This window comes from Xylaria bambusicola, assembly GCF_022495145.1.
Source record: "Xylaria bambusicola strain CBS 139988 unplaced genomic scaffold F5B22scaffold_11, whole genome shotgun sequence".
NCBI classification, from domain to species: Eukaryota; Fungi; Ascomycota; class Sordariomycetes; order Xylariales; family Xylariaceae; genus Xylaria; species Xylaria bambusicola.
The window spans coordinates 80113-106653 of NW_025953564.1; the positions used below are offsets into that span (position 1 = coordinate 80113).

Sequence of the window (26541 nt, forward strand, 5' to 3'; positions counted from 1 at the left end):
CTTCGCAGTACAGACCTAGCCCAGCCAATCCAATCCACCACTACCACCACCTACTGTCACGATCGTAGGTTCAGGGCATAGCTGTATTGAGGCTATGGACGAAGATTCTAAGCTAAAGAAGAAAGGAAGGAAAAGGTGAAACTCGAATACAGGCGTGCGTGGAAATATACGCGGGCGAATGCCCGTTGTGGGTCACATAATCTTATCAATACGGGTCTCGCGTATCTATACAGTATCCCTCCACACCGTGCACAGTGTTCCAGCACAGTACACGTCTGGCACGTTCGTCACACCTACAATCTTTATCCACCAACAACACTTCAACAACTTCAGTCATCAATAACACTACGCGCTTTGCAATTTCTATTTAAAAAAAAGTGATTTCCAGCTTATCTCGCAATTCTACATCGATTGCACCTTTTTTTGAGCTAAAATACGCATTTGCTGATTTTTGGCACCTGCTAACCTTTGACAATATGCCGTTAGTACCACCTACCGATGCCCAATTTCCCACCTTCGCCGAAGGCTTCGAAGCCTGGCAGGCACATGCACTCCGCGAGGGCTTCGTAATTACGAAGTGTAACGCCGCTAATAAGATCGATGGTTAATATACATGATATACGATAAAGTGTATCGCTGCTACCGCTGATTACAAATCTATTGCTACGCAAAGGAAGGCTTTAAGCACTAAGGTTGATTGCTAATTCAAAGGTGTAGCAAAGCTTTATAAACATTAAAATAGTTAGACTTTTACCGTTAACTATCCTTACTATAACCACCTTCCCTCTTTATTTACACCTATTTACCGCTAAAAACAAATGACTGAACAAGTCCATAGGATTATTTAAAATGGGTTCGATAATCTAATCCCTTACTGCAAGATTTATAAGCTTATATTAGCTTTAGATCCTCATATTGCTATTACGAAGGATAACGTTAGTAACGTTATTACCAAGATTAGGCTTCGAAAAACAGGGTCTTTATACAAACAGCGCCACGATTATTTGTACCTTACAGCAAAATAACGGATAGCTTCACAATGGCCAGTTCAGAGTCTCCAGGAGTGGCAGGCATCGTGCACACCGGAAGGGCCAAGGGGGCGTTATATTTGACTTTAAGAATTGGTCAAATAGGTGGCAAAAGGGGCGGTTTCATATCAAGATCAACAGACAAGTACCTTTTTCAAGGCGGATTGGAAAACAGGTCACCAGGTAAGTCCTAGAGCGAGCGTTTTTGCTAGTAAATACAGTGGCAATTTGCTATTGGCAAGAGTTCTAAACGTGTGAGATTCGCTAACTTAGCTGTTTTTTTATGGGTGTACTTAGTGACTGATCAGGGCAAAAAAGCCTGTTTCTATAATCGCTGTCCAGGGTCTGTCTGCAATTATCCTCTTTTGGGTGGGAAAACAGCACCTCTATACGCTTGAACGGATCTTGGCCCAAGATCTCGAAAGAAGTGGTAAGGAGGCAATAATCAAGTTCCGCTTGTAATGAAGGCCAATTATACATATATACCTGTCTGCCAATCCAATTAGCCTCGCGTGAAAGAGATACCCTTGGATCGTAGGGAAAGGTTACCCGATATGTCACCCGCCCTCTACTAAGTATTCTTACGACATCTCATGCACTTTCAATTACGGCAGTATGGATCGCAGTAGGTCAACTAACCAATCAAATAGCAACGTGCGTTGAATGGCCACAGTTCTATTGACCTGTTACAGTGCCTCAAAACAGACCACACTGAATTGCTTCAGGACACCCTTTCTACTACATTCGACAGAAGTTGTTCTCATATTGATGCCAAGCCGTCTACAGTTATGAGTTACGTTCCATAACAATGGGATATTCATACCTGCTTAACTTGCTTGTATACTCAAGGTGCTAATGATACACTCCGCCGATAAGGTGAAGTCGAGGACAGAGCGGTGGTAACCAGAGCAGAGAAGAGACGACCACACATAAATAAATGAGCAATCGGACAAGGGAAGTCTGACAAAGTGGTATTTAAAACGCAAAGCCTGATATTTACCATTTTCATCACACCCCAACATCTATACCCAGCTCACCCAATCCAAAGTCATTAGCTCTACCGCCCCAGGTTTAAATTCCTAACGCCGTTCGACACCATACCAGCCGCATTATCAACTTAAATGGTTATAATATAGATAATGTGCATATTTCATTGCATAGTAGCTGCATATCTTATTTATCGGCAGGTATATCCACCATCGATGACGATATCGGCACCGGTCGTATATGTGCTGGCGTCCGAAAGCAGGTAGACATATGCACCCTTGAGCTCCTTCGCGTCGCCGTTTCGGTTCATAGGAATCATACTTCGCCAGAGGTTCTGCGTCTTTTCATCGATGAAGTCTGATAGGCCAGTGTCAATATAGCCAGGGGAAATGCTGTTGACACGGGCAAAGTCACGCCATTCATTGGCGAGTGACTTGGCTAGGTGGATGCAGCCGGCCTTGGCGACGTTGTAAGAGGTCTGCTCCTGCGGGAAGTTCGCAATGTGGCCGGACATAGAGGCCGTGATGACGAAGGATCCAGAGCCCTGCTTCTTGAACACAGGCCCGACCGCTTTGGCGCAGTATGCCGTGCCTGTCAGGTCCGTGTGGATGACCTCGTTCCACTCCTCGATAGTGCCGTCGAGAACGCCGTGATCCGCCGTCGCGCCGGCATTGGCTACGAAGCCGTCAATGCGGCCACCAAAGTCATTAAGCACGTCTTGCACAAGTTTCTCGCATGACGCAAAGTCTCCAACGTTACACTTGTAGGCCTTGGCCTTGACACCATAGTCTTTGGTAAGCTCTGCGACGTTCTTTTCGGCGCCGTCCTTGCGCGATGAGTAGGTGATGGCCACATCGGCGCCTAGTTCTGCGACGCCGCGTGCGGCTTCGATACCCATGCCTCGTGGGCCCGAAGCGCCAGTCACGATGATGACCTTGCCCTTGAAGCTCAGCAGGTCGAGCAGCTTGCTGGCAGTAGGAATTTGCTGAGGCATATTGACGGCTAGCTAGTTGACTTTTGAGAATGATAGGATATCAAAAGTTGGCTACAGATGCTAGGGAGGAAACAGAGAAAAGCAGAAAGACGGAGGAAGCTGGTGGAATAAATAAGGAGGAAACAGAGAAAAGCAGAAAGACGGAGGAAGCTGGTGGAATAAATAAGGCCGAAACATGCAGGTCAGCATCAACTTTATAGTGAGCAGCAAGCTAAAAACGCAGCAGTCCTTCATCTTGCTAGTCCACCACCGTCCATGGGATTTTTTTCTCGCGCGATTTCGGTACTACACAGCCAGAAACACGAGCCTATGGGAGGTATAGGTGGATATAGATGTGGATGTAGGTGGATATGAAGCATTCTCAGCTGCGTTTTTGGTGATGTCATCCTTATGTGGTCATGACAAAGCGCCCATTACGTAGACTAACTGGACTAACTGGACTGGCGAGAACTACGTGACATTGATTGAACTCCTTCATCCTTATCACTCCCGAGGATAAATTTCATTTCATGCGCGAAATGTGGATGACTAAAGACGTGAAAATACATCGAAGATTCGTTCTGGGAAGCAGATGGTGAATCAGGATAACGATGAACCTACAGTAAATACAGAGCTATCACTAAGCACCCCTGTCATGCAATTCACCCCTCATTGTCTGTCTTCTGCATAAGGGGCTTAGTAACAACCTGCAGTAGCGCCGTTCGAAGTTCCTAATCAGTAATTTCTAAGAAGACGATGGCTACATGATACTTATAAGTTATAACCACTGTCACTGCATTCCAATATGACCCGTTAAGTAAACTACTATGTAGGGAAGCATACTACGGTAGGTTAGTGTTGTAGAATGTATTTGGAAGACAGAGAGCGCGCGGGCGGTTAAGGAAAGGGGGCCGGGAGTGTTGAGACAGATTGTCCGTCCTAGCCAAAACACCATCATTCTCATAAATAGGAAATTCAGATAATGAGTGCAATAATATCTTGGTGTGTGGCAGAGACAGAGACAGAGTATCGAGTTTCGTCTGTTCTTTAAGTTCTTATTCGAACATGTAGCGAGTCCATGGCTATGTCTGGCTACGTTACAGTTTATCAGTGAGCCTGGGGGATAAAATGTAGCAATTTAGCGTAAGCGTAACCCCCTACCCTCGGTACAATTAATAGTTGGTCACTTCGACTTCTTGTTTATGATCCAAGAGGTGATCGCTAACAGTTTTTCCTATCTTCGCGTCAACTTTTCAATGCATCTGTAATACGACCCTTCTGCACATAAATATTTGACCATTTCTGTGCCAATCTAGGACAGAAGTAGTACTTCAACAATACACCATCTTCACTGTGTAGGTGTGTAATGGCGGGACCTTGAAGGCGAGGGCCAGACGAGGGGCCAAGGAAACCGTGCGGGGTTATTTGTACTACCCCGCATTCTCTCTGGTCTTCTAATAGGTATCATATCTTCTGTTTACTTCGTATGTTGGCGTGCAGCAACTGCTAGTCTGCCTACCTAATCTCTGTGAAGTGTTGGTTTCTTGGCCCTCTTCACCGCGATCGGGTCACATCGATGCCGATGATTCTGCCATCTTTGACAATGCTGAATGGCATATGCATGATACCCTATTTCAACCGGTCCACCTATCGGTCTGGATAGAGTAGAATTTAGTCATGCCCAGCTCAGTAATTCCTGAGAAATGCAATTCAGAGGACCCAGCTTACCACATACGTTGAAGAGCATATCATGTTTTAAAATAGGACAAGCATCCGAAAGTGAATAGCTTATATAGTCGCAGTAGACAGGGAGTTGGTTGAACAATACCTAAATATATGTCCCTTCACCATTAACTGTTTATTGTTTATTATTTATCACCTAATTCCAGCCCATCTTCATGCTATACATACCTACCTACTGTAAGTTGGTTTCTCTACCACGCATAGCAATTGTTCCATAGACCTAATAGTAAGTTGTGTCTAGTGTATAACCTTACATCCTTGTTATAGTGATAGCCCTTTGGCAACGACAGGATGCCTCTCGATATTAGAGACCTGGCCACAGCAAGGGCTTTCATGATTAGAGTAGGTACCTAGTTTATAATCAGAATGCACCCGGGATAGGCAGTCACGGGAGTTAAGACGTCAGGGGGCTGTGCTGTTGGTGAAGGCTATATAACTAGGTACCCTTCTTCACCCGAATCTGCCCAAGCTTGTGGCTACTTCCACATCCCAGCTTTGCATTCTCTTAGCAGATGATGGAGGCGAACAGGTCTTACTCACTGTGGGCATTCTATCACGTATAGTATGTGGTAGATGGCATGGTAGTGTAGGAGTGACCCACACCGCCACTGTCAGCCGGAATTCCCACCTCTACTTCCGTTTCCGCATAGGCATAGCAGTAGCCTATATCCCCAACAGGGCGACCTCGATGGTTTTGGAGAGGGTCGGGCCCAGCTTGGATCCCCGTTTTTTCGAATCCAGCACCTCATAATTGCACGGCTACAGAAAGACGACAGACAACTGCACAGGAACTGCTCGTCACTGGGGGCTGACCTTGATTCTACGCACACCAAGCCAGCACATTATGCAGCACTCCCCGGCACTTGCCGCCACGCTTCCGACTATACCAGAGACGAAACGCGCCACTAAGCAGCCAAAGAAATGTCCTGAATGCGGAGTCTGTTTCTCCAAGACGGAACATTTAGCGCGCCATATCCGAAGCCATACTAGAGAGAAGCCATTTTCTTGTCGTGATTGCGGGAAATCATACAGTCGACAGTTAGTTATGTTGAGAAGCCCCTACGACAAACACCAGCGGCGATCACTAAAATGACCCCAGTGATTCTCTTCTTCGTCATTCTCGAGCACATGTTCGCCGTCTATCCAATAAGTCGCCAAGGAGCATCACGCGCTCGTCTTCTCCTCGAGTCTCGCTAGCAGGAGACAACAGCCAAGTAGAGATTAACCCGCGTGGTGATTGCTCCGTACGTAGCGATTATCATGCGGGTTCTCGGAATAGTCTTACCTCCTCAACCTTCTCCCGTGGCCCAGCAGCATCAACTCCCGCCAGCTGGGTCTCTCAAGGAGACCAACCGAGCCAAGCTCTAATTGATGGGTCTTTACAACAATGCACTCTTCAATCAGATGCCGGGCCTCCCTTGGGTGGGCAGTATGTTGAAACGGACTTTCGTGCCGCTTCAGCGAGAGTTTTCGATACGCCTACCGACCTGGAACTGCTGGATATCGGCTTGAACGCTCATGAACCGGCCTGGTTACTTGGTAGTGATTTTGATCTCAACATTCTAGACTTTCCAATATCCAGTGTCATGACAGAATGGGGCTATTCGAATCACGAAAATCTACCCCCGCACCCAGAGGCATATGAAACCTCTAATACGCTAGGTCGTTGCAAGGGACACATGCCACTTTCTGACTTGGTACGCGCAGTCCAGTATAATTGGTATACAACGTTAACTAGAGATGTCGTCTCTCACGAATCTTCAGACCACCTCCAGGAGCAAGATCAGATAGATGAGGCATATAGGGAAGGTCTCAGGTATAAATTACAGCCATGCCCTTCTAATACAGCCCTTCCTTCCGCGGACTTCCTTGTGAGTAGCTCACTGCCACTTAGATTTGTCACTCACAACCCGCTAATTGCAAGCAGAACCTATGTATCAAGTTATACTTTGTGCGCTTCAATCCGGTCTTCCCCATTGTCCATGCACCGTCTTTCCGCCCTTCATCAGAGAACGCTATCCTCCTCTTGTCTGTGTGCTCTGTTGGCGCTCTCTTCATGGGCTCAGCAACCGCCGCTGCCCAAGGCAGGAAGATCTTTCAAACCCTGAATAAAGCAAACCTATCGTCAGTGAGTTCCCTATTTACCGAGGTTCTCCTCGGCGTCCACTAGTCTAACCGAATACAGTGGGATACCTACATTCGTCGCGATGCTAGAGAGTGGCGTTCGCTTGTCCAGGCATCGATTATCGGTCAAACATTTGGCATGCTCTCAGGCCAGCCAGATAATGTTTGTATGACAGAGAGCTTCCATGGAACAGCCATCGCGTGGGCCCGGCAGGGCGGCTTCTTCAAGATCAGAGCTGCCCCTCTCCCGAATTGCGATGAACCCGAGGCGAACAAAGGGGACCTTTGGAGACGCTGGGTAGATGCCGAAGAATCTGTCCGCTTAGTCTTAGCGCTCTATGTTCACGATTCAGAATTCGCAACAACATTTCATCATGAGCCGCTTCTTCGGCATGGTACCGGGAAGCTACCAGTTTGCAACCCAGATGAATTATTTTTCGCGCCCACTGCATCCGATTGGTATAACATTGTAACGAGAGATAGGGTCGCCAACTCTAAAATCACACATATCAATGCCGCCAACATACTGGCAGTGCCGCCAGTGATTATGACAACGCGCAAAGCACAAATGTTTGCGTATGCTTCCCTTGCTGGCTTAGTAGCCTCGATTCAGGAAAAGAGGGCCTCGCTTCTTGATGACGGAGCAAAGCAGCAATTCCGCAACCTGCTTCTGTCATGGCACCATGAGCACTACAAACACATCCAGGGACCTAGAAAGAACCACATCAATTTGTTGATTTTCTGGCACGCAGCCTTTATGGCTCTCTATTCTGATTTTGACATCATGGAACGTTCCATAGGTCGTGACGGCAAGCACGCTGCGCAAGAAGCACGGGAAGCAATCGTAGATTGGGCTGTCTCCCTAGAGGCTAGACGCAGTATCCTTCACGCTCTCTTGGTGCTGAGGCATCTAGAAATGCTGCCAATTGGACTCGAACCGGCTATCCACGTGCCCAAAGCTGCATTCTACTCAGCCATGATTGTGTATAGCTACATAAAGTGCAAGCCGTCCCCGTGTGTGCCTTCTGAGGATGAAGTGAACTTACCCGAACTACAAGTTGCCAGCTCAACTAACAGTTTACAACCAAATGGCGACAAGGTCACAGCAGCCATGTTCCCTCCCGTGGAACCTAGTATACTTTGCAATGCGATAGACTTGCTCCGACGCATTGGCCATTGGGAAATATCTCGCAAGTTTGCTTGCATTTTGCAGATCCTCCTAGATGATTTGACTAAAGCCTAATGTAACAACATACCACTCCTAAGGAATGCGCCAAAAACTTGGCTCTCTCTCATGTGCTTGTTGCATCCAACAAATTCTTCATACTCGCTTTCCAGATGCCAGGGGCTTGAAGATAGACAAAGCTAAAGGTGTCACGCACCTCAAACAGCAAACATTTTTCATGCGCCGAAGCGAGGGCTCTCATTAAACTTCACCCACAAATATGTAAAGGCAGGTTCCTTTGCAAAATGCGGGACACGGCAATGCAAATCATTATGTGTACACCTATTCTAGGGTCTTCAATGTAGCCCAATACAGAGAGCAAGGATTTAGAAAGATTATTATTACTAATGTTATCATCAAGGTCTAATTACTAATATTATATACTAATCACTAAACAACTAGGTAATAATCAGGGTAATAAAGTCATAGCTAACCTATAACCATGGACTAACTAACAAATAATCAAGAGTCTTAATAGAGAATGAGAGGTATGAAACTAACATTGGAGACCCCCTGGAGGAGGTGTATATGTGGGACGCTAAGCTTGCGGGACCGTGGCCACGTGGGGAGGGTATCAGTGTGTTGGCGGGACATGCATACAGAGCACTCTACGCCGACTCCGAGGTGAGAAAGAAAAACGGAAGATTTGCCGAGAATACCATGCGGAGTAGCCCTCGGTATTTAACAATGAACCGCGGAGAGGGAGTCGCTCTTGATGAAGCGTACATCACCGCCTCTGTGAAGTGAAATTACCTGTACCATTTAGAGATTTTGCCCATCTAAATCTGCTTTTGGACAAAGCTACCTACTGCGATAGCAGTAGCCTTACTCTAAGTACTCATGGCTGCGCAGCTGCGGAATCAGGGAGCTGCAGTGCCTGATCTGGTTGCAGTCGGTCACCAGCAGGAAGATGTTCAGGCTTGGAGAGCTCGCAACGGCATAGACCTTGCAAGCCAGATCAAGCTAGTCAAGATAGCCCATATGCGCTACCAACATCCAGACCTGGAAGAGATTGGGCGATTTCTGGGAGGTATGTCACATTCACAGACCCTAAAGCCTACAACTAACTTGATATTAGACTTCGGAATGACCATCGTTAAGAAGACTGATAGCGAGGTGTGGTTTCGAGGGTACGGTCTAGATCAATATGTTTGTGAGTTGTAGCATTATTCTTCTTTACGACTCGTAGAACTCACCTACCTCCAGATCACGCGCTCAAGGGACCCAAGAAGTTCTTGGGTGGAACATTCCTCGTCGAGTCATATGAAGATCTCGAGCGTGCAACTAAGCTACCGGGGAGTAGCGATATTCAAGAGTTAGTGGATGCACCTGGAGGCGGGTTTCTCGTTACAGTGCACGATCCAGAGGGCTTCCCAATGAACTTGATGCATGGACAGGTAGAGCGTGAAGAAATTCCAGCCGAGAAGCCAAAAAAGCTCATATATAACTTCGAAAATGAGAAGCCCCGCGTCCGTGAATTCTTAAGATTCAAACCCGGTCCAGCAGCCGTACACAAGGTTTGTCACCACACCTGATCAAAGGGCAAGTCGAAGACTGACCGAAGCAATTCTGTAGCTGGGTCACTACGGTCTGTGCGTCCAGAACTTTTCTGGAGAACTCGATTTCTACCTCAAAAACTTTAACCTTGTACCAACCGACTTCCTATATGTCGACGAACTTGACGGGACTAAGAAAGATGTTGCCATCTTCGCCCACATAGACCGCGGCGACGATTATGTTGACCATCATACGTTTTTCATGAGCACTAACAAGACCAGCCACGTGCACCATTGCTCCTTCGAAGTTCATGACTATGATACCCAGATGCTTGGGCACCAGTGGCTGAGCGAGAAGGGTTACGAACCCGTCTGGGGTGTAGGTCGACATATACTCGGGTCACAAATATTCGATTATTGGTGGGATACGGCTCATAACATGATCGAGCACTACATCGACGGCGATGTTGTCAATCGCAAAACCCCAATCGGCTATAGTCCGGCTGGTGATGAGTCGCTTGCTGTCTGGGGCCCAGAAGTGCCCCCATGGTTTCTCCACTAGCGATGACTTAGGTTGCAGAGTTGCAGTAACGGGATAACTCTTTTTTCGATGTGTATTTATGCAAGATGGTGTTATACAGATGTGCAATATTTCAGCTTGTGCTTTACTTGAGAAACATGTGTCATACTAATATCCAGTACCTTCAACCTGCTCCAAGGCCTTTCATTGCGCCTAAGTGAAAACTCACACTTGGATCTTTCATAGAAAAATTGTGATTAGGCAACATAGCTTAGGCTTATATAGAAATCCAGCTGAACCTTCGACCTTCAAATGGAATCAAGTCAATCATCGTCATACCGCACGCGGTTCACAAGAGTTCCGATCCCTTCAATTTCAACGCGGATATCACCACCATCTTCAAGCACGACAGGTGGCTTTCTAAAGAAGCCAATACCGGCTGGAGTTCCAGTCAAGATAATGGAACCTGCTTCCAATGTGGTGCCCTGCGACAGATAGGCAATCTGCTGACGTATAGTAAAGATCATATCACTTGTGTGGCCATCTTGAACCACTTCGCCGTTGTACATAGTCTTGATGGCTAACTTTTGGGGATCTGGAATTGCACTTGGCGCTACAAGAACGGGGCCTACGCAACGGTAAGAGTTAGCCTGCTCGCTGGCACATCATTTTTCGAAGCTGTTCAATAGCTCTTGTCCCTTTCCGGACGACAACCAGCAACGATTCCCGTTCTTTACGTACCAAGAGGACAGCTTCCATCTAGCCCTTTAGCAAAACACCACTGTGCTGTAAGTAATTGCAGCTTGCGCGCCGACACATCATTGGACCCTGTATATCCTAAGACGTAGTCCAACGCGTCTTCCTCGGGAATGTCGCGGCCTGTTCGTCCAATTACGACGCAGAGCTCCGCCTCGTAGTCACTCGTACCATCTTGTGCGACCTTTGGGATTGTTACGGATGCTGGGTACGGGTCGGCTAGAGCTGTCCGCGGCTTCGTGAAAAGAACCGGGACTTGGGGCAATGCAAACCCCCCCTCCTGTGTTTGGCTATATATTAGTAGCCGTCGTATTTACTCATGATCCAATGAGGAACGCTGAGGTATTTTCTGAGCAACGCATGACACCGATAGCTACCAACCTTCGCATGATCCTTATAATTCAAACCTAGACATCGAATATAATTGCAATCGGAGGAAGAGATAGGAGAGAGAAGCTGCGTAACACATTCATCAGCCACATGATTGATAAACCTATCGTCCATTGATGGCGGTAAATATCAACCAAAAGCCACGAGTTCGAATGAACATACCCGCTCAACCGTATACACGACGCCACTGATGACCTTTCCGTCGAAAACCGTTCCACGGATCAAATACGCCTTTATCTCAGTGCCTTCCACTGAGTCCCTACCAACATCGCGGCTCGTGTCCACGAGCTGGCCTAGATGCACTTGCTGGTCTTCTTTCGCAACAAAGCGGATGAGGTGTGTCCAATTGCCCATGTTCGTAATAATCTTTATCACTCTCGCGAATGGTCGTAATCTGTCTCTGCGTCTTTTCGTTTCTCTATCCGTTTTCTGTCTTTTTCCTTCTTGACACGGAACCCTGATGCCATGCGTGGTTAACATCTCTGTAATTTGAAAATCACAACACCCTGCGGGACACACACTTGGTCCCGCCACAACTGATTCTGCGGGGAAATAGTAGTGCAATACTCAACCCCTCAACGGGCTCTTACTTCCATCTACTAGGAGACTTACTATAGTATTGGTAAGAAATTTAACTAGGTATGACCGGTAGTGCTGTCGAGAACGATATAGGGATATATACTTCCGGTCTATGTGGTATTCTTTTGATTTTGGTAATCGCTCTTCAGTGGCTGTATAGGATAAGTACGCATTTGAGCGAGGGGATAACATGTCTTAGTCACATCGCTCCCACGCCACTCCGTACTACGCCCTTTCAATGCGCTGAGTTGCATTTAAAAATGCATAGGTTGGATTCAGTTCAGCCTTTTTTTATCAGTGTCTAGAACCAACTGAAGCTTACCTTCCGAAAGCGGGGAATATATAATCATGCAAGCCCTCAAAGTGTCAAACTAGACAACACGACAGTTTTTATCTAAACCTCCGAGTGAAAAGGGTCGCTCAATCCTTACGATGTCATTAATACTCTACACGCTGCACACTTATGTGCATATTTGGTATGCAGCACGTAGTAGCTTTGAGACAGTGTTGGTTGATCTAAATGAGGCTACCCAGCTCTCGCTTCTAAGATATATACTTATAAATGAAACTGGAAAGGTTAGCTCAACTAGTTTAAACTGCGTGGCTAGCTTTAATTCAAAGGTCAGACATGATGCTTATCATATATAGGCAACCTTCCAGCGTTGGTAATAAGAAAATGTCGTGCTAATTATCGTGATTCCTAAGTCAAGATTCGTACCGAAATGCCCTTTGTTCAGTAAGATTTACGTCGCTCCTCAATTAGGTTGGTGCCAGAAAATAATGGAGTAATTCTCGTAGGTCTCTGCGTATCTCACGAGAAAAGCGCCATGCGAATGCCTTTATCCCCATGCTTAACACAATAGACCAATCTGCCCCAACATGGGAAGCGGAAAGCGAAAGGCACACAATCACTGGGAGCATACTATTTGATGCAAGGAATATATCCATTAAATACTATCCTCAAATACCTCAATAGATGTATTAAGCCCAATGTCTAATATCTAGCTAGGATTTGGCCACTCAATATAATTGCTCGATAGCAGTACACCACCACCGCGATCCGTTTTTCATAGCACCGAGACGTTCGTAACGACTACTTATTTAAACACCAGCTGGGGTATTGCAGAGAAGAGCCTATAACACACGCTAGAGTCAGTAATGCCAGAATAGGGAAGGGATTTAGCTCATAGCCCATGTTTCGGGGGCATGTAGGAACATCGAGGCCCGAAACCTGCCTAAAAGGGAATCAAATGACTCTAGTAAACTAACCTGGCCAGCCTAAAGAATTCATGTGTTAGCATTGAAATCAAACAAATGAATATTACTTATGCTGCAGGTAGAGATACATACAATAGGGATAACGCAGCATCGAGCTCGCTGACCACTGGCGGCGCAAATACTTCGGAACTCAGATGCACTTGTCGGAATGGCGGGGACTGTCACGATTCTTGTTAAACTCGGTTTCGTCTCATAGATGAATGGAACGAAGTTCTTTTATGAATAAGTCTTACCACTGGCGCAATCGAGATCAGCAAGACCTAGAACGTCGGTAGAGCAGCACTGGGCACTGCTAAATAGGCCATTAGGGCAGGCATCATAGGCAGCACCACCACCAGGGTAAGGAGGATATGGTGTAGGGGTCGGCGTAGGTGTGGCACTGTAGGTGGCCTGCTTCTTTGGTGGACTAGGCAGGTCGAGGGGGCTGGCTGCGACCGCGGTAGTGAAGACAGCAGCGATTAAGATGGAGAGCTGCATTTTGACTATGAGCCTGAGTTGGCAATTTGGACGTTCTTCGATTTAGAGAACGGGCGAAGAATCACGCGCAATAACCTCGATACTTGAGCTCTGTCTCACTACCAGATGGTGCGAATGAGTTAGACGAAGTCATTAGCTGAGGACGACATGAGTTCTTATACGTGGGACGGGCAATTGTTCATATCCATTCATACAGCCCGTGATTATAGTAAGTGGACATGTCGATCATCAATCAGCAAGTTCCGTTCCATGGCAACCCTTCTGACAGCAGGACGTTAGTCCGTCCAGTCTGCATCGTCGATACACAGCGGGCTCATGAAGCGGTTTTGATACCGAGATGCGGACCCAAGGTATCGTAGCAAAATCTGTTACTAGCTTCTTCTAGCCCGTCCATTTTATTGATGGCTCAGAATCGTAATCGATCGTCAACTGGTGTGCCTCTATCCGCTCTAAGATCTTCCACTTTCACGCACCAATTTCGCGCTTGCAGATGCACCTGAGAGCACCGAGGGCACGATACTCTGACAGTACTCTGATCTGCATTGTATGTCAGGGACATAGCTCAAGGTAGAGTTCAAAGTAGAAATGATCACCTTTGCCTTGGTTGATTATCAATGCATTCGGTACCTGCTCCCCTCGAATTAATATTGAGAACCCTAGGGCACCCAATGGTGAGACATCTGGACAGATTTCGGCTGTTTATCGGTAACAATCCAATTGCCATTGCGCCGCAGTGTTATCTGCTTTACATTTGCGTCCAAGTAAGCAACAGGTGGGGAAAAAGCCGCACGGCCAAAAAGTGATGACGTCAAGCACTGCCACGCAGCCATTTTTATTCTGTGAGTCCCAGTCGGTAGCTGACCCAGCTAATGCAGATAGCAATTACAGATAATTACCTACCTAGGTACGCAGATTCAGGTCGCAAATCTACATCAGGCTTAGCACGGTACGCCGATACTATAATGAATATTACGTACTTACAGAGGTGTAGAGTCTCTCGCTTTTTTCTTGCACCACCTCGGCTGACAGTTAGCTATGATGAGGCAGATGAATATTAGCTAACTGCTCAACAGTTTTTCTATGTAGCCGATGAATATTGTACAGAGTTCTGAATAGAGGCGAATAGGATCTTCATCTGGTATATGCGCCAGACATGCATAGAAGCACCTGGCTACCTCTTTTCATGGGTAGTGTCGTGGTGCCAGCTCATCGTTTAATAGCACTTAGCTACAAAGTTTCGTTCTATAGCTAAGTATTACGCTAGTATACGACACAACTGTGAGCAAATTGGTTAATGAACGCTGTACTCCGTACGTTGACATGGAAAGCACAGTAGCATTAAACCCCAAGTCAACCTACTAAGTATATCGCTAAGTTTGGCGCCAGCGCAAGGAACCGGCAGATAAACCCCAACACTAGACACCTAATTTACTGTACAGATCCCATGACTAGCAACGAGCCGTCCCGGGAACGGCTATGGCAGTCTCTAAAACCTCCAGCTTATCAGATAGTAGTATATGCAACGACTCAGCCGCAGTGTTTGTAAGAGATTATCTTGTCGCCGAATACATTTCTATACTACCGATACTAGTAGTTCTCGAGTAACCTTCTCTGTTGTCACGCGAGGCGGTGTCAAAAAAACTAGTCCGGTCCACCTACATTATAAAATATAGCTTTAGAAATGCTGGTAGCAAGGTAAAACACAACATAAAAAAACACCTTCTACACTTTTAATTAAGCGTATAACACACCTATCACAAACGTTAAAAACCTAGCAAGAATAGGTCAGAATAGGTTTGAATAGGTTTGAATAGGTTTGAATAGGTTTGAATAACTTCAAAAACGGGTTAAAAAACGGCTGTTGAAGGTGTAGGTGGGTGGTGTTGGTGAACCGGACTAGTTTTTTTGACACCGCCTCGTCACGATGTTACTGCATATTAATATCTGTAGATCTTCATGGGGCATACCCACCTACTTAGTCTTGTCGATCATGATAAAGCTAACTGCCAAGATCAGCTGGGTGGATGGCTGCACTGTCATCTCTTGCCAAGGCTAGATCCCAGTCAGCGAAGGAATGGTCCGTCTCGCGTTCGCAGAAGGTAATTTATGCGCACAGCAGAGATCGTGGGAATAAGATAGGTATCGGGTATATCGTTACTTCTTCATTATAGCGTGGTCGATGGGGTCGATGTCCATATTTCTCTATCTCACCCGTCCAATCGTATCATGCTTCCTATGATTAGGAACGGGAACCTTTTGATAGTGTGGTCAGGGCTGAGCTTAGATTTCTTAGATTACCGCACCAGCCTTCCGTAACGGTTATCAACCATGCATTCGTGTGCAGGATCTACACAATAGTGTAGTGTTCCTGAGGATGCAGCCAGATAGTCATTGTTCTCGACTGTCTGCCTACAGTGGCTAGCTCCCGATATTTGCGAATCGGGGCCACATGTCCTCTTTCCGCATCGCTCAGGCCGTGTCCCAACAGGACAGACAGCGCCTTTGATATGACCAGCTCTCTCCTGGGCGGTGAACTTAAGTCAGGCAGTCCATTAAAGCCCTTGTCTGCCCTTGCAACATATCAACAAGGTTCATGTGATGAACAAGTTACGAGAAGTAAGACTGTCATTGCTGCGCGAAATCTAAGATGTCAGGAGGGAAGGCATTCGGACTCCTTCTGGCTGAATATGCTCAGTTTCTTTATCCTTGATTCCTGTCTCCTATTAGTAAGTAATATAATTCTCATGACAACTCTTATCAAACAATTTAGAGGTAATATAGCTATGACCTTATTACTTAAAGATTCAATGCCTAATGCACAGTCATCCCCCTTTCTTAAAAGTTACGAGACAATATCGCAAATTCCACGTATTGTCTTACTGCTATGAAGACAACTCCTAATGCTAGGGCCGTTTCTCGTACCGAACAATTGAACTCTTTAGGATATAAAGGCAACTGTGAATTGCTATGAATGTCACAGGACTGCCTAGCTGTATTCTTAAATCAATATACCTATTGATTATTATATAGTGAAGGAAGTTCTAGTTTTCACCCCTTATTCCCTTATTCCCTTAGGGTTATCTAGCGTTATATAGATACTTCGCTGTCAATCAGATATCTTCGGCTTTGAAAGATAATAGCAAATGCCATACGATTGTATCTAATATCCAATCCAACCACTGCCAAATGGCATCTGGTGGCTAGCCCTAGCATATCATTTTAATATCATGAATCTAAACCATGCTGTCAGCCTTTGTTACATCTAATTGCCTTACTTACTAGAGATCTGCTATGTGCAGAGAGCTGCCATACAGCAATCAAGATTGATAATGACAGTTAAGGGTTCATCTTCAGCGCTAGGATCGCCTCAGCTTTCACCCAGTCCTGTAACGTAAAATCAGCCAGCACCCGAACTGCGAATCATCTACGGATAGATAGCCGCGGTATATAATCCTGTCCTTGCTCGTGACCAAATAGCGGGGACAAGTGTATATGTGACTTTTCACTGACGAATACATGATCCGTAGCCATCATGCTGCGCGCTGGTAATTCATTCCCATTGTCAGCAACAGTAGTGATAAAGGCATCTCCCAGCGACTGTTGATGAAAGAAAGCAGATAAACAAACGACAAGACATTGATTCGTACAATACATGTTGTATGAACAATTGCTCTATCTCAAGCTCAGCGATGGCCACGTCTTAGGGATATGTGAAGATTAAAATTTGACTGCTGTTTACAAAGCAACTCTAAGATATAGAACTATGCAGTCGCCTGATTCTGAGCTGAGACAACCTGTGAATTACTCGCAGACGGTGAGAGTGATCGGTGATTTGAATTAAAGCAAATATAAGTAGACCATAAAATGTCTCAAAATGACTCAACTAGTTCGTTTGTTTGCTTTGTTGACTTATAATACCACACCCTCTAAGTTAGGCTTGATGATGCATTATCGAGGTTGAACGGTGGCGGCACCTCTAACAATGAGAGTAACTAACTTGCTCCTACAGTCTCTACTGACATCACACCACCTTGGTTGAAAGGTACCCCGTTTGAATGACATTTATGCCTCCTGGTGAGATCATGATACCCGTATCGCGCTTCACGGCTCGCTCAAATAACTAGTGATTGTCCTTGCGCAAAGCGTATCCTAGCCGTATTATTTTCATATGGGGGAGGCTTCTAAACAGCAAAATGGCGTAAAGAGAGCAATGCTTAGGAAGAATGCAACGGTTATGTTCACTCTGTCTACTCAATGTGGTAGATGCGTATCTATCTACCCGCTCCCGTGTATGCCTTTCACACGTATGTAGTTCTAGGTTCGGCCTATCCAATGGGCATATACCTTGTGGCGCTATGTACGCAATGTGGCTCCGATGCACTCCTCGCTGCCATGAACTACTATTGATGGCTTGATTTCTCCATTTCTCTCTCTCTCCTTATTCTCCGTCTCCCTCTTCCTCTGCAAGTGTGTTTTTATGGACGCCTCTAGTTTATTGTAACGGCAGCTGCGAATGTATGACTCTTAGACCTCATACTAAGCCTCCCGTTTGGTGCAGAAGTAATATTCAGTTGTGTAGCACCCTCCGCGTGCGCGCTTACTATGGCACCATCTGCCTGGCTACACAAAAAAGCATGATTGATGAGGACTTTGTGGTCATGTGTCATGATGTAGGAGACGTTCCAACCAGGTATCCGAGTTGAACAGAACTGCATGCCGTTGTCGTCGGCTCCGTTGTGAATCGACCCGCTGCATCCGCTGTGGTAGTCGTTGTAGGTGGTGTTGAGGTAGAATGCAAATGACTCGCCGCCCGTATATTTACTGATGCCGCCCGTGAAATCCGAGATCATGAAGCTCGGAGTATCTGTCGCTGTGGAACAAGGCATTACGGCTAGTCCGGCACCGGAGAATCGCGTAAACGATGACATCACGATGGCCGTGACGGCGGGTAATATGGTGTCGAAGATCATGGCGACCGTCCTGCTTGTATCTTGCAGTCCGGATGGTGCGGTGGGGGAGGCAAAGGAGGAAAGATGGATAGAGTTGGAGGAAACGGATATTGTACCGCTTTCTAAGACTGACAAAGAATAGTCGGTTTGTCGTGGGTCTGTGGCTGCTTACATTTATTCCTCATAATATGTATATAGTCAAGTAAGAATGGTAGGATTTAGAAATAAATCACTTTATTGTTGATCATACAGCTACACCAGTTTCTTGATGGGAAATAACGAGAGAGATGCCTCGCGATGGTTGCTCCAGGGAGTTATTATGCCATATTGCTTTAAAGCCAGCTCACCTCGTGACCTGCCAAGAGCTCAAATAGCCAATCAGAAATATAGGAATTTCGTAGACTTGTAGGTATTACTACGTACGCTTACTACGTACAGGTCAGGTACATAGGTACCGCGACATCGAACTTAGCGTCCAGCGCGTACTTAAGGACTCAGGTATCGGAGATCCAGTAGCAAGGGTAGAAAGAAACATAGCAGATGAATAATGATTAAGACTCGGTCTAGCAAGGTCAGGTTCGAACTGACAGACACTCATGCACCAACATTTTGCCCTATTAGTACTCATATCCGAGTCCTGCGAGATTGACAAACACGTGAACAAGCGACTGCTTAAACCAGACCACGGTCTTGCAGCACCGCCGAAGTGGCTTTCATGGCAATGAATTCTAAATCTACGACCGTAGGTTAGCAATCTGCAAACCGTAAAAAACGCGGGGCATGGCACGATTAGTACTACCTAGTACACCCCTTTATGTAAAGCTTCATATAACCAGAACTATTGAAGTAAAAATTGTATAGAAAATACTGGTAAACTCTACAGCTTCTGCTCTTTAATATGATGTGTACCATTCACGTGCGCGGCGTAAGGCAAGTAGTCTATTCTTCAATGAACGTATAAGAAGGTTTAAAGTGGTAGTATTGGTATACTGGGTCTTAGAGTGCACGGATTTATCTGTCCGGGCATTGTACGTGCAGTACATAGTATGAGTTGGAATGGGTAATATATGTAGATCTAGTATACAGCAATTACGGAATAAACAACTCAATGTTCCAAAAGTGTTGAGCACAGCATAGCATAGGGTGGTATAACCAGCAATGTAACTTGCGGTAACGTCAATTTCGGGCCACAGAATAACTGTCGACACTCTCAATGCTCGTTGTTCAGGCGGCTTGTTCAATCCCGTTCGCCGAGGTGCGCAAAATGACTACTATATATGATGAGGTGCTGTGCTTTGCGTTATTAGCATTTCAATTCCCCCGTCACACATGTTCTTGAAGGAAAGGATCACATATCATGTTTCGATGGATTGTTCTACATCTTTGCCATGATCGTCATATGTGAGTGGACTCGCCCTAGGTATGAAACCTCACACGAGCAAGATAAAAGGCTGTTCAAAGCAGTCGTCCCAGCCTTTCTTGCCGGAACTCCAGAACGACATCAGCAAATTGCGCGCCATTAGCGGAACTGAGCTGCCCACATCCCCCGCGCAGTCTTTAATTATATCCGCGATAAAGGCCTTCTCGAAGGCCGTTCCATTAACAGCGCCCACGCCCGCCACAATCAGCGGCCAGAATAAGCAGTTCTTAAATCGTTCGTGCTTGTACCCTTCTTTGAGATCTACGAGAAGACGGCTGTAGTGTGTCTGAGTTGTACGCGAGAGAGCCGCGGTGTCAGGCAGGAGAAGGACATGTTGTAGCGAAAGGATGCAATAGAGCACTACGGCGGATTGATGGATCCTCCCTACAAGGAGCCATTTTGATTGCGTCCGCGCGTTGCCGTTCGTTGCGGCGTAGAGCTCTGGGGAGAAGCTGAGAATCTGACCTAAGAGGGTTTGTGCATCTCTGTTAACCGATATCGAAGGTAAAGTGGAAGCCAAAGATGATGAGGATGATGATGACGACGCCGATGACAATGGTGGTAGTTGTGAAGACGGTGAAGGTACATTATCTATACCCTGTGTTGCGAGAGCTCGTAAATGATTAATTGTGATTAAGTTATAGAGCAGCGGAGGTGGGCAGATTGATCCGACGTAAATATTCCCGGCTTCACCAACGCTTCCCAATATAGCTGGCAGGAAACCGAAATTTTTGGGATGCGAGAGCTCAGTAACCTGGTCATGGCTTGGGCTTGTTGTGTTCGCAAAAATCTCCCCCCTTTTTTTATCGTGCAGAGTTAGCGAGTAGGTCAAGATGTTGGTCTATGATTTGGTTATACGCATTTGCGGTCATACGTGTATACCATGGGGTCTCGCGGTCTTGCAAGATTGCATATTATTATCACTAGGCTCAGAGGGATGAGCAGACTTACATCACCATACTCATTAGGGCATTGTGCATGTGCGGGTATTCTAGCCAGATTTTCCTGGCCCCGCCGCGAATCATCAGCATCTGCATAAGTCCTCGGTAATGAAATCGCCAATTGCTAGAAGGCTTTAATTGCTGCTGTAATCACAGTATCGTTATTAGCATATGGTGTCACCATCATGGTTCAAACAGTAGAGTTGGTAGAGGAAAAGCGTGAGCAAGGTACAGCTTACATCAATCATCATGAGCATCACGACGGCTGTTATTGTGATATCGCTAGCCTGCGTCTTTTCATGTGCAATTTCCTCGTTGAGCTTGTGGACAACTTGAAACGTCCACTACAGGTCTTTAGAGTCAGCATTCACTCGTGTAGGCAGAACGGGATCAGGTCTCGGGAGTTTGTATACTCCTGACACATTCTTGTGGCTTTGACAGGCAACTACTTCGTATAGCCTCCACAGGGGCTAATGTATTAAAAAAAAAAAAGACTCCAGGGGTAGCATACGAACGAGACGGCAGACCACGCTCGGGTCCGCACGCTTTTGTCTACATCTCGCGGAAGTTGGAGTATCTGATGCCCTAATGCTAATAGGATGAAGAGTCCTTGAATATGTGCCGGGAGGGACTGCGCAATCTTCGCTAGCGGTAACGCGGCTTGAGGCCCTTCGTGGAGGAGGGGGAGCGGTGAGCTTCGCTCATATATCCCACAGTTGTCTGTTGTCCATCTCACATATTAGCAATATATGTCCCGGCCCTCAACGTTGTTAGGTATGGGATGCCATAACATAGGAAGCGCTGAAGTGCGAAGAACTTAGGCTGAGAGACTTGCAGATATATGAGGCTTGAACACCTGCGAAGTTCTCGCTTGTTATGTCATATCTCATGATGGCATCTAGTGTCCTGGGCTGCTTTTGGCCAAGAAGGTACAACGTGTGGAATTCCTTCCAAAGTCTATCTTCGCTGGAGCATTTTCCATCTGTCACGAGAGACCTATCTGTCACATCGGCGTTCTTCACGTCGGTATTGTCTGATTTCCTCTTTTTGGTACGGGCAGAAGACCCAGCGTTGGGTCGCCGCCGAGTATGCGCCGTTACCCGTCCCGGTTGAACCCAGCGCAATGGCTGTTTCTCGTCGTAGCCCGGGCATACCAATCCGTGAATCCGGCAGCGGTCGCACACAGGCCGCACGGAATCGCAGACCAACCTGCGTCGGAGACACTCCCAGCAATGTTTCCGAGATGTTTCGGGTTGGGCTGGCTTCGAAACTGTTGCTTCCACCGGATGGGCCATTCCAGTACTTGGTAAGTACTTAACGATTACGGATTGTCCGAATGACTTTCATGCGTCACAGTCAGGAGGCTTCTAGTGATGCTAAAGCAGCCTGATTGATACGTTCAGATTTTAGTATGATGGGCGAATCGAGGGATTAATTCCACAGAAATGCAAGACTTGGCAACTTTGATATTGTGTCCTTGAGCAAAGCAGGAAATGACTTGATCCGAGAGGTGACTTGGCTGCTCTAAGCTTTTACGTCAACTTGTCATTGCACCAGCTCCCATGTTGACGCCTATTGACAGGGGCTGTGATGACGCCAAGCGTCGAACAAATATACGTACGAAGTACAGTAGGATTAGTTAACTCCAAGGACAGTCAATGGCGCGAGGGGGCCTCCAGACGGCTTCTCTGAGAGGCTCGAGAGGCTTGCATCGCCCCGGTCCTGGCTGTGCAGTGGAGCAGCGATGATCACTGCCTCAACGCTTCATGTCATTGGCAGCCCTACGACAACCTACCGAGGCGGTGCAAGAAAAAAAGGGAGAGACTCAACACCTCTGTGTTCAGTGCAGAGTCCCTCACTTTTTTCTTTCACCGACTCGCCTACTTAGAACTTGGTCTTATTGGCAATCATGATACGTGTATCTCTGACAATATGAATGGTGTGACCCTTAAGAACCTTAACTAGTATTCGCTCAGGCCAATCTTGCACAGCCAACCACAAGCAGTCCCGAGATAACACAAACCAGGTTGAAAAAACATCAATAGTGCTCGATATCATGTTGGAATATTATGAATAGCCGCTACGTAGCTACCTAACGCATGGAACACATGAAGCTATTGTTGTTGCAGCAGCTGTTCATGCGCTCTCGTAAAACGGCCAACCTAGATGTGTCCTTCGCCTAACTCCGGGGTATTATCGCAACAGAGCCCTAATCCACTGTGTACTAGATACTTATCTCATAATCCGCAACCGTACAGAAATAGATGAACAAAAAAGAATGGAAGACAAAAATGACTTGTTGTCCAGTCCTCTGCCTGGTACGCTAAAAGGGAGAATCGACGACGTCATCCCTACCGACTTTGTACCGTCCACTCTGCCTCGTGCCTACACGCCCTGAGCCGCGCTTCGGGGTACTCAGTCGTTGAAAGTCACCGGCAATGCTTTCTCGAGTCGGTCGACTCATCTTGTTCTTGCCAACCATGTTTACTTCGTTGGGAAGGGCAACTATGACATTCTGATCGGACCCAAACTTGAAGTCGTCTGCTTTGACGTCCTCGGAGTATCGTTTAATGATGTACGGGGCCTTTGCCCCACGTATAACCTTCTTCAGGTTCCAATCCACAATGTAAGGTCCTGTAGCCGTGATGATGGATGACTCCTCGCTTGTCTGGCTTGTGTTGAACCGAGCTGGCGTGAATGAGACACCTTGTCCCGTCTCGTGGTGAAACTGTGCCACGTGCTCAGGGGTGAGCGTAAGACGGCGCGGCTGAGGTTTGGAGTCAGCGGCGAAAGACTTCTCAAAGCCTAGCTTGCCCTCATTTTTGCCCTCTTTCTGCAGAGCGTCAATTAGGAGCAGATAAGTGCGGCATGTCGCTAGAACCCAGCGGCCGTCTGCGGATACATCTAGGCCAATGATGGGCTCGCCAAGCGCTGGGATATGCGTCTTTGCGTTGATACCGAGACGATCAAATAACCGAATGTCACCCTTGTTGGAAGCTACCGCAATATAGCCTTTCTCTGTAGTGGATAGGGCAGAGAAGTCATTCTTGGACGCATACTGCTTGAGCTGGGAATCGACCAGTTTGGTCCCAGATAGACGTGGATCGACTCGGAACAGTGCATTTTTAGACACACCCAAGAAAGTGGGCTCGTGAGTCATTTGAGCGAATTTGTTTTCAGGAGCAAACTCAAGGACGGGAATGTCGTCGTGCACATTCCACTCATCAACAACCTTGCCGTATTCGAGGTCCATACGGTAAAGTTTGTTGGGGTTGCTATCTTTTTGCAAGATCATATTGCGATCCTCATTGTGTAACATCACTTTTCTAGGGCTGAACAATTCGCCTTTTGGTGTCTCAACTTTGGAGATGTTGGTGGAAAATTCCAAATTATTGTTGGGGTGATGTTTAAAAACGCCAATCTTGGAGCCGCGGACAACAAATGAGCGATCATGCTTGTATCCAACAGCCAGCCCGGTATTAATGTCGTCATCCAGGGGTTGTGTCTCAACATCTTCTTCTTCTTCATCACTGTCGTAATGTTCGCTCCGAGGTCTGTCATCGTCGGTCTCATCGGTCTCGTCCGTTTCGGACGTTTCTGCTTCGTCCTCCTCGGGAGCATCTGCCATCGTCAAGTCCTCAAAGGCATCTAGAACATACTGGCGCTCTCTCTCCTTCACCTTGCCCCATTTCTGTTCGTTGAGCTGCTCCCATAGTGCCTGCATAAGACCTTCCTGAAATCTCGCGAGAGTATCTCGATCCTTAAATCTTAAGAGCCAGGAGTAGGCAGATCCGTCCTCGGTGAATTGGTTGAAAATGAAGGACAAGAATTCAAAGTTAAAGACGGGATTCATCTCAGCTACGACGGAGATGCCCAGCCACTCATGGTCTTTACTGGCGACATGTAACCAGTAGTTCCAATTTCCTATATCTGAGACTTGTGCGGCGACAGACGCATCCCTAAGCATAAAAGACCCAGAAGGGAAATCGAAGAAATGCAATTCGGCTAATTCGTGGGAAAGTACCTCCAAAGGCTCTGGCTGAGGCGGAGCAGTCGGTGGCGGCTTTGGGTGAGACGAGGCATTGACGGATGTACTGGCTTCCTCCTGTGCCTCGCACGATTGTCCACTAGGACCGATATCGACGGTTTCAGCAGCATAGGCAGCATCATCTCTCTTAACACCCATGTTGGCCTCGTTCTTTAATTGGAACATGGCGTCGGCCGATTCGATCGAGCGCGCGAGTGTCGGGCTGTGGATGGGGCTCGCTTGGGGGATAGGTTGTTCATCATCGAATTGGAATTGCTTCAGATCGGCGTCGGAGGCAGTGACATGCGGTCTGCGGTATTTTCGCTCGTACTGGCACTGCCTGGCGATACGCTCAAAGGCCTCAACCTGGGCGGACTGGGCAGATGGGTCGCAGATAAACTCGTAAAGATCGCCGACATCACCGCTTAGGTCCTTCCACGCAAGCACCTTCTCGGAGCGGCTCCGGCTCTCGACGCGGAAACGGATGGCCTCGTCAAGAAGGAATGTCTTTTCATCTCGTTCGGCAGTAAGGGCATCAATCTCAGCGTCCTCACCTTCTTCCTCGGCCAGCAGTTCAGCCTCGCCCTCCTCGTACACGCGCTGGACAACAAGCTGGTATTGAAAGTCCTGGCCGGTTCGGCGGATGCGGATAGCGGCATCCTTGAATATGAGCTCGGAGTATCCTTTGGGGGAGAGCGGTCGAACAAGGTATAGTTGGCCCTGAGGTAGCTCGATCATGGATTCCTGGCTGTTACTACCAAAGAGTAGTTTACCAACTGTAAATATCGTTGTTAGCAAAAGTCAAGGGCACAAAATGGTTCATGGCGTGGAAGACGTAGGGTATCCCACCCATTGGGCCTATGCTTGTGAGGGGCAGGAGAAGCTCACCATTCTTGAGGACAAACATGATGGCTGTTTGCCGATCTGGGTGCCAACAGACGACACGTTGTTGCTGCTGCTATTACTGTTGTAGCTGTCGTTCGTGTTGGCGTTAATAATTTCTTCTCTTTCGTACTTGGCGAGTTCAAGTATCCTCGGTGTATGGGGTGAGTACTTAGGCAAGTATGTTGGTAAGAAGTGGATGTGGGATGATGTAACGCTGAGGGGTGGGTGGTCCCTATGTAGAAGTACTCTGAAGTACCTATCCGGGCACATGCACGTGCGACCACAGGCAGCCGCGGTGATTATGATAGGGATCTGATAGGGGTTGTGCTGGCGTGTTCTGCTGGTGATGGTTGCTTCCACGTAGGTCTGGTGGCTACGGTAGGGCAGATACCGGTAGGGAGGTAGGTGGGTTTGTTTTTGTCTACCTACCTACCTACTTGAACGGTTAAAATCTAAGTATAGGTAGTTCTTTCTACTGGGGCAGACTGGGGCAACCTTTTCTGCAGCAGCCCCTCCTCTGCCCTCCTTTGTTATCCCCGCTCCAGCTCATGCGTCATTTGTACTTGTTCCCTGTTGATTGTGCAGAAATTGGGTGGGGGCCGAGTGGTTACCTACTTAGAGTATGTATCAAGGTAGGTAGGTACCTAAGCTCAGTACGTAGGTAGGCTCCGTAGGCTCATGCAAAGTATAGGTAGTAGATGTATGGACAATGCCAGATCTTCACATATGACTTGTAGAATAGT

The 26541-nt window shown here is 47.0% G+C and overlaps 8 protein-coding genes across 8 annotated transcripts; 2 read left to right on the forward strand and 6 right to left on the reverse strand.

Moving 5' to 3' along the window:
- Nucleotides 1–2121: 2121 nt before the first annotated feature.
- F5B22DRAFT_47855 (mannitol dehydrogenase) lies at nt 2122–3124 on the reverse strand. Its single transcript, XM_047972216.1, has one exon. It carries the CDS (start codon nt 3007–3009, stop codon nt 2206–2208), a length of 804 nt encoding a protein of 267 aa, XP_047832713.1. The 5' UTR covers nt 3010–3124; the 3' UTR covers nt 2122–2205.
- A 2978-nt stretch (nt 3125–6102) lies between these two features.
- On the forward strand, nt 6103–8098 carry F5B22DRAFT_634982 (fungal-specific transcription factor domain-containing protein; the record flags this gene model as incomplete). The annotated part of the gene is made up of 5 exons (XM_047977069.1): nt 6103–6160; nt 6193–6393; nt 6514–6602; nt 6659–6859; nt 6917–8098. The coding sequence occupies 5 exons, from the start codon at nt 6103–6105 to the stop codon at nt 8096–8098; spliced, it is 1731 nt and encodes a 576-aa protein (XP_047832714.1).
- Nucleotides 8099–8509: 411 nt separating this feature from the next.
- F5B22DRAFT_47870 (trihydroxytoluene oxygenase) lies at nt 8510–10279 on the forward strand. Its single transcript, XM_047972221.1, has 4 exons — nt 8510–9110; nt 9159–9233; nt 9287–9597; nt 9656–10279. Exons 1-4 carry the CDS (start codon nt 8921–8923, stop codon nt 10136–10138), a joined length of 1059 nt encoding a protein of 352 aa, XP_047832715.1. The 5' UTR covers nt 8510–8920; the 3' UTR covers nt 10139–10279.
- A 140-nt stretch (nt 10280–10419) lies between these two features.
- F5B22DRAFT_634984 (5-carboxymethyl-2-hydroxymuconate isomerase) lies at nt 10420–11596 on the reverse strand (the record flags this gene model as incomplete). The annotated part of the gene is made up of 4 exons (XM_047977070.1): nt 10420–10724; nt 10838–11132; nt 11234–11308; nt 11405–11596. The coding sequence occupies 4 exons, from the start codon at nt 11594–11596 to the stop codon at nt 10420–10422; spliced, it is 867 nt and encodes a 288-aa protein (XP_047832716.1).
- Nucleotides 11597–12922: 1326 nt separating this feature from the next.
- F5B22DRAFT_644450 (fungal hydrophobin-domain-containing protein) lies at nt 12923–13576 on the reverse strand (the record flags this gene model as incomplete). The annotated part of the gene is made up of 4 exons (XM_047978428.1): nt 12923–12955; nt 13091–13099; nt 13172–13257; nt 13333–13576. The coding sequence occupies 4 exons, from the start codon at nt 13574–13576 to the stop codon at nt 12923–12925; spliced, it is 372 nt and encodes a 123-aa protein (XP_047832717.1).
- A 4451-nt stretch (nt 13577–18027) lies between these two features.
- Nucleotides 18028–18845, reverse strand: F5B22DRAFT_48034 (uncharacterized protein). Its single transcript, XM_047972240.1, has one exon. The coding sequence runs from the start codon at nt 18544–18546 to the stop codon at nt 18064–18066; it is 483 nt and encodes a 160-aa protein (XP_047832718.1). The 5' UTR covers nt 18547–18845; the 3' UTR covers nt 18028–18063.
- A 549-nt stretch (nt 18846–19394) lies between these two features.
- On the reverse strand, nt 19395–22514 carry F5B22DRAFT_598037 (uncharacterized protein). Its single transcript, XM_047974337.1, has 5 exons — nt 21722–22514; nt 21398–21606; nt 21126–21230; nt 20897–21030; nt 19395–20742 (listed from the first exon to the last, which is right to left on the reverse strand). The coding sequence occupies exons 1-5, from the start codon at nt 22179–22181 to the stop codon at nt 19956–19958; spliced, it is 1695 nt and encodes a 564-aa protein (XP_047832719.1). The 5' UTR covers nt 22182–22514; the 3' UTR covers nt 19395–19955.
- A 221-nt stretch (nt 22515–22735) lies between these two features.
- On the reverse strand, nt 22736–26255 carry F5B22DRAFT_598045 (VID27 cytoplasmic protein). The gene is made up of 2 exons (XM_047974338.1): nt 25802–26255; nt 22736–25689 (listed from the first exon to the last, which is right to left on the reverse strand). The coding sequence occupies exons 1-2, from the start codon at nt 25818–25820 to the stop codon at nt 23210–23212; spliced, it is 2499 nt and encodes an 832-aa protein (XP_047832720.1). The 5' UTR covers nt 25821–26255; the 3' UTR covers nt 22736–23209.
- Nucleotides 26256–26541: the final 286 nt, after the last annotated feature.

What these genes read in the sequence shown, in the direction of transcription:
- F5B22DRAFT_47855 (XM_047972216.1), bottom strand. Translation starts at nt 3,009, where the DNA reads ATGCCTCAGCAAATTCCTACTGCCAGCAAGCTGCTCGACCTGCTGAGC.
- F5B22DRAFT_47870 (XM_047972221.1), top strand. Translation starts at nt 8,921, where the DNA reads ATGGCTGCGCAGCTGCGGAATCAGGGAGCTGCAGTGCCTGATCTGGTT. An exon ending in GATTGGGCGATTTCTGGGAG is followed by an intron (nt 9,111 to 9,158) that starts GTATGTCACATT and finishes ACTTGATATTAG; the next exon opens with ACTTCGGAATGACCATCGTT. An exon ending in CGGTCTAGATCAATATGTTT is followed by an intron (nt 9,234 to 9,286) that starts GTGAGTTGTAGC and finishes ACCTACCTCCAG; the next exon opens with ATCACGCGCTCAAGGGACCC.
- F5B22DRAFT_48034 (XM_047972240.1), bottom strand. Translation starts at nt 18,546, where the DNA reads ATGATCTTCGACACCATATTACCCGCCGTCACGGCCATCGTGATGTCA.
- F5B22DRAFT_598037 (XM_047974337.1), bottom strand. Translation starts at nt 22,181, where the DNA reads ATGGCCCATCCGGTGGAAGCAACAGTTTCGAAGCCAGCCCAACCCGAA. An exon ending in CGTGGTCTGCCGTCTCGTTC is followed by an intron (nt 21,231 to 21,397) that starts GTATGCTACCCC and finishes AAAGACCTGTAG; the next exon opens with TGGACGTTTCAAGTTGTCCA. An exon ending in TGATGCTCATGATGATTGAT is followed by an intron (nt 21,031 to 21,125) that starts GTAAGCTGTACC and finishes CTGTGATTACAG; the next exon opens with CAGCAATTAAAGCCTTCTAG.